The sequence below is a fragment of the Setaria italica genome, chromosome IV, assembly GCF_000263155.2.
Source record: "Setaria italica strain Yugu1 chromosome IV, Setaria_italica_v2.0, whole genome shotgun sequence".
Lineage (NCBI taxonomy): Eukaryota > Viridiplantae > Streptophyta > Magnoliopsida > Poales > Poaceae > Setaria > Setaria italica.
Genome location: NC_028453.1, coordinates 19,612,306 through 19,618,500, shown reverse-complemented (window position 1 = coordinate 19,618,500; position 6,195 = coordinate 19,612,306). Strand labels below are relative to the sequence as shown.

The window sequence follows — 6,195 nt, the reverse complement described above, 5'->3', positions numbered from 1 at the left end:
TCCATTTTTTCACATGGCACGTTTACGCGGTGATAATGGAAGGCCCGCAATTTCGCATCCGTCAAAGACGTCGTCACCTCCTTTAAAGTACACCACCTAGACATCCTTGGAGGGCCAAAAAATGTGGACAATTCGAAACAGATACGGTTATAGATATGCAAAGATCTGCATATTTCCAACCGTATCTCTTTCGAACAGGAGACGCCTAACTAGGTTACGTGATATACGAACATCATACGGAAAGAGAGGTGTAGGATGCCTCACCTTGCTATCCAGCAAAGTGACGACTCGAGGACGGTAACGTAGCCTCTCCTGAAAAAAAGAACATACTACTGTCAAGTTAAAATTTCGACAGCACCTCCCCTGCACGGGGAGGTTTCCTACACCTGCATCAAATAAAACGGCTCAATGGCCGACAATCACATTTACAACAACACAACGGCATGATGGCCGACTCCATAACAATCACTGATACATAATGCAAACCTCCAAGTGACAAGTCATTTATAAGCTACCCTGGGATTTCATTTTCATGTATGCCACACAAAGATGGTGTATTAGAATAACTCCTTTAGACAATGCAGTTTAAGCATGATAATATTTCAAGCATGATAATATTTAAAATATTCAGGTATTGCAGATAATATTCAGTTTAATCAACTCACCTTAGTGCCGGGACCGGGGGCGACGCGTCGGGAGCCGGTCGGGGGTCGGGGCCGGCCGGGGGCCGGCGGGGGGCGGCCGGGGTGCCGGCGCGTCGAGCGGCGCGGGGGGCGGCGGGGGGCCGGCGCGGGGGCCGGCGGGGATCCAGCGGGCGGCGCGTGTGAGTGTGCGAGTGCCCCTGATCTAGCACTCGGCAAAGGCCTTTCTTAATTCTTTTCGGAGTTTCCAGGCTTTGCCGAGTGCTAGATCAGGGGCACTCGGCAAAGGCTTTTTTTTTCCCGGATTCTGGAACGGGACCGTCGCTGAGAAGTGGACCCGTGGAGAGGTTTGCCGAGTGTCCTAGGGATGACACTCGGCAAACCAATGCTTTGCCGAGTGCCTCATTGCGACGCTTTACCGAGTGCCTCATTGCGACACTCGGCAAATCAGTAGTTATATTCCATGTGCAAACTACTGTTTTAGTAATTAAAAATATGTAAACTTTGCAAAAACCTAGTCAAATTCACTAAACATTGCGTATTTCATTTTTTAACTAATATTATTCCATTATTTCATGGATTTATAGCTCATATTGAATTTATATCTATTAAATTCATATACTTGCAATTAATAAATAAAAATTATCAAACAGATCCGAAAAATTCCCAAAATTTGACATGAACCAATCTATGTTGTGTATGGCCTATAAAAATAAATTTGAACTCAATGACAAATTCAAGTCTCGATTCGACTCAAAATCTTACCGGATCCTTCCAACTTCTACGAATCCTCTCCGAAGATGCTTCGAATTCTAAGCATCATATGTTAAAATTTGTGCGAAACCTTCTCAATTTTTTACCACAGCCTCCGCATATGAAATCATAGCATCTTGGAAAATCTCATGATTTTCAAACTTCGTTTGTATTTTTGAGAATTAAAAAATCATTCGGCCACACGTTCGTAATCGTGTTTTCTTAACAAAATGTTCGAAATTTCTTTTCATTTCCCGGATGAGACCTCAATTTGGACTCACTAATATGAATATGATTTTTCCACTCATATTATTCCATTATTCCAATCACCTGCAGTTCAAATTTGACTTAAATCAACAAATTACTCTAAATGAAATTAATTCATTAAATATAGCAAACAGGTCAATAAATAGTCCACCTTCTAACATGCGGTGCCAAATGTCATATGTGGGGAGTATAAAAAGTTTGGAGGGTGGAGGAGGGTAGTTTTGCCGAATGTGTAAAAAAACACTCGGCAAACCTTGATCTTTGCCGAGTGTCCCATCAAAACACTCGGCAAACATTGATCTTTGCCGAGTGTCGCACTTAACACTCAGCAAACCTTGATCTTTGCCGAGTGTTCGACGGGGGACACTCGGCAAACAACTAACGTCCGGCACACCCCCTAACGGACGCCGCGCGTGCTGGTCACGTACTAAAGAGTTGCCGAGTGTCTTTTATTTGCCGAGTGTCCCCCGTGAGTTTGCCGAGTGTTTTTGTTTTGGCACTCGGCAAATAGTATTTTCGCCGAGTGTAATATGTTTGCCGAGTGTTTTCACGGATACACTCGGCAAACACGGCCTTTGCCGAGTGCCCGCAATAATGCACTCGGCGAACAATTTACACTCGGCAACTTTAGTGTTTCCCGTAGTGGTGTAGTGGGTGTGGTCGATAATAAGCATGGTCATAATGCTTGGATTCAGGGCCATCTAGTTCATTACGAGCCACCTTTCCAATCCACTTCCTTTTATACTTCATATTTAATGCGGTCATGTTTCATTCATTCCTCGTTCCTTGTTTTTCGTTCCTCAGCCCTACTGGCGTGCAGGCTCATTTAATAGACAGAGAAGAGGCATTGCTGGTAAGAATGTCCACTATAATTTTGACTTTGTTGTCTTGCTCCATTTTTGTTTTTGGGTTCCTGGTAGATCTAGTATTGATTATTGACTAGAATGATTATATGCTTATTGAAATTGAGAAGATATTTATGTTATGTTAGTTTTGCCATTTGCTAGGGGTTTTGGAGGCAAACTTCATAAGACCTACACATGATAAGCAAGATTTTGAGAGGACTGGACTTTTCCAGAGACTTGAGACACGACTAAAAGACATGGCAACTGAGTATTGGTCAGTTCACTTTTAGTTTTATTCACAAAAAAAGTTCACTTTTGGTTTGGGTCTGTTTACTGCATTGCATAGCGGATGCTCCCTACATATTGTTTGAGCGTTAACATATAAATTGTAGTAAAATCAGATGTATCGTTTTTTTTTAAAAAAAAAGTGAGCCTCTGTGTATCTTCTATTTATATTTTTTAAGTTATCTAATCATGTTATTGTAGACATAATTATGTTCCTATTTGGATATGCACTTTCTTTTAATGAGGGACAGACAAGGAGTTGACAAATTGCACCATCCATGTATGGCAGGACTTACCATTGTCATCTGGTTGGTTACACTCAGGTGGCAAAAAGGCCTCCTCCAGCACATTATATATCAACTACTGCCGACCACGATGATCATAACTTAGTAGCTCAAGCCACCACAAATACTTGCGATTACAATTCAAGAGCCAGGGCATCTGTAGCATTGCACCCTTGTTCCAATGGATATAACATGCTATATCCTTTGCATGTTGATCTTGATGCCTTGCCAGATCAAATGGACTGTGATGCATGCCCTTCGGCAAGCATAAATGTGGGGACTACATCATATACACCACGCAATGCGCCTCAACAATCTGAAACTGGTTGGTTCACTAATATTTCATCTCATTTTAGTACCCTTGATATTTTTCTGATTAATGTTCTGGATGCAGAATTATGCAGACGAAGAAAGCCTTGCTCAGAGATTTTCTGGAGAGCTCAAAAAAGGCGGAACACCAATGTTTATTCTGATCAACCTGGAAGCGACAATGGCACTGAGGTTGGAAATGTGTTGATCAATTAATTGAGCCATTTCTAAGGTAATCAATTTCCTTTTTCTAACCATCATTCGTATATTTCTAGGAGGCAGAGGAAGGGTTCAGAGTTGTACTTGATCAGAACACCATGCTAAAGGATGAGTGAGTACAATAATATTTTTTTTTCTTTACTTGACAGCTACTTTAATTACTAATTTGATTCTGCACGTTAATTGTGTAAAATGGCTGCATTAAGAATCTGGATCGGCAAAGTATTAAGCAAACGGAGGAGTCACTGGGTATTAAGCAAAGTATTAAAAAGGCTGCCTTAATTTGACCATTTTGATCATCACTGTGTAAACACCACCAGGAGGATGTACGGGTGTAGTCGGCTGCTTGGGATGAGGGAAGAGACTATATATATGAGCGAGACGAATCGAGACCAAGGCAGTTTTATAGCAAAAATGAATAAACTCCTAGCAGCTTTCTTTTGATTATCCTTAAGCAAAAAAATAAGAATCACATGAGTAAGCACAATGGATTCAAGATTACAAATCTTTAAGGGAAACAATACAAAATTACAGATTGAATTCAATCTGCAGACACGGTGTTTTATAATGCATCTCGTAATCACCTATAAGCTTATACCCATAAATGCTTGACAAGCTTGTTTACAGCCTATGATTTCTGCTATGTAGCTTCACTTCTTGCACGGTGTTTAATCTAGCAGGGCCAGGATCAGGACTCGGTAATTTGTTCTGTTTTGTTTTGACGATGACCCTAGTGGACTCAAACCAAGCAACATAGCAAATGAGATTATCAGGGGCTGACTGTTTGGTTCATTTGGTTGGGATCCTACAGGGAGGGATGTAGATGCACTTCTTTGTACTGTTGTAAAATTAGTAAAGAAACAATAAGTGTATCATACTATCCCTGCATCTGTGATTCAGAAAATAGAATCTTTCTCAAAAGAAACTTGGTTAGTCATGTTACCAAAATAACCACACTGCTTATTTGTGAAGGTGCTCTAAACTTGAGGCAGCAGGAAAGCTTCTGACATCTAAGGTAATGTTCTCATTAACTAACACTAAATATGTTATGGCAAGTGGGCTGGCCGCAGGCCTAGGCCCCCACGAGTACTGTAGCTTGTGCACAGTACCACGAGGGAAATAAGATTGGTTTGTAAGCAGGTCATTAGAGATAAGGTTGTTAGAGAGATAAGGTTATTTAGATTAGATTGGGTTTGTTAGCTAGCTGGCTATATAAGCACAACCACACCATCCATTATAATCAAGCAAGAACTCTAAAAGTAGTCAGAGGGAGGACGACGAATAGATTTTTCGTGCTATATCTAGTTCTACCATATCAAAATAGCTTTATGCACAAGTTTACATATTAGTTCAGTTCAGGTCTTGTAAATGCACAATAATTGTTGCCCGTCAAGGGAAAATGAAGCATGGCACATGGTCCTAATACGATTCTCTGCTAGTTCCCTTATGTTCCACCAGGAACCGTTCGCACGTCGCAAAGACATTTCTTTATCCACACAAACTTTTCACCTTGTTTCCTGACAGCTGTTGTGCTTGCTTGTCACTTTTAACAGGCAGATGAATTGAGAAAGGAACTCAGCGTGTGGCGACGGGTGCACAGGAGCCTAACCGACGAATTGCAATTCTACAATGGCCTTGAAGGATTGCGTCGTGGTGGGCATCTCAGCAACCCCGGCGTTGGATTCATATAAGTGATGGTGGAAAATAGTGGCAGAAGGCCCGCAAGTATTCTGGTAGTTGTGCCTGTAGTAGATCTGGTATATATGATACTCAACCATATGCAGTGCAGGCGTAGGAGGATAGCTCTAAGATCTCAGACGATCACTCTTAGGCCACACATTGGGTGGAAGATATTTACAGCCTGTGTCATTGCCCGGAGAGATGTGATGAATGTTTACATCCAGATATTCGCAGATTTTGTGTTCATGGGTCACGGTTGTGGGGCAAAAGGATGGTGATGGTTGCATTCTACGGCATTGCAAACGTAGCTTCAGCATGATTGGCCGCGGTGGGGTGTATGGGATATCTGGCATCACTGTCTCTGTCGTCTTGTGCAGAAAAAGGGCCCCACGCGGCCTGTGTAGCCCTGTTGCATTGTCTTGTCCCGTAATCCGTGTCTTCTTTTCAGCCTTGGCCTTTCCTTCTCGAAAGAAAAAAAACTCAGCCGTCCATACGTAAAACAAAAAAAAAACGGACGATCAGGAGCGAAGGAATGTCAAGCTCTCAGGATTCAGGAAGCTAACGCGATATCGGAAAGATCCAAGCAGAGACTGCAGAGCGATGCTGATCTAGCTGTGCACTTCCACGTCAGGTCGTCAGCTACAACGTCAAGCCATCTTTGCCGTGGCTACAGATTGTTTTCGTTCAACGTTGCCCGTGTCATGCACGGTTTACATGTGCGTTGCTTTTACCTTGGTTGTTGCTTTTCTTTATTTTGTAGGAGTATACAACGGAAGGGATAGGCACGCTCCTTCGTGTTAATCTTCTTTCCTCGATCGGTTTCACATATCGGCTGCTCTCGTTTCGCCGGCCGTGTCAATCACTCAATGCTAGAGCCGAGTTTCGGCGTTCGTGATCGGCAAAAGAAACTCC

At 42.4% G+C, this 6,195-nt stretch overlaps 1 protein-coding gene across 1 annotated transcript in view; it reads left to right on the top strand.

The window, feature by feature from the left end:
• The window catches only part of LOC101777572, a 24,588-nt gene extending 19,016 nt beyond the window's left edge, over window positions 1–5,572 (top strand). Inside the window, exons 14-20 of the mRNA XM_004965348.3 lie at window positions 2,466–2,514; window positions 2,669–2,780; window positions 3,081–3,400; window positions 3,470–3,576; window positions 3,660–3,715; window positions 4,576–4,618; window positions 5,157–5,572. Of these exons, the coding sequence (XP_004965405.1) occupies window positions 2,466–2,514; window positions 2,669–2,780; window positions 3,081–3,400; window positions 3,470–3,576; window positions 3,660–3,715; window positions 4,576–4,618; window positions 5,157–5,294 (825 nt within the window). The 3' untranslated portion in view covers window positions 5,295–5,572. The remainder of the gene's footprint in view (window positions 1–2,465; window positions 2,515–2,668; window positions 2,781–3,080; window positions 3,401–3,469; window positions 3,577–3,659; window positions 3,716–4,575; window positions 4,619–5,156) is intronic.
• The last annotated feature ends 623 nt before the right edge of the window (window positions 5,573–6,195 follow it).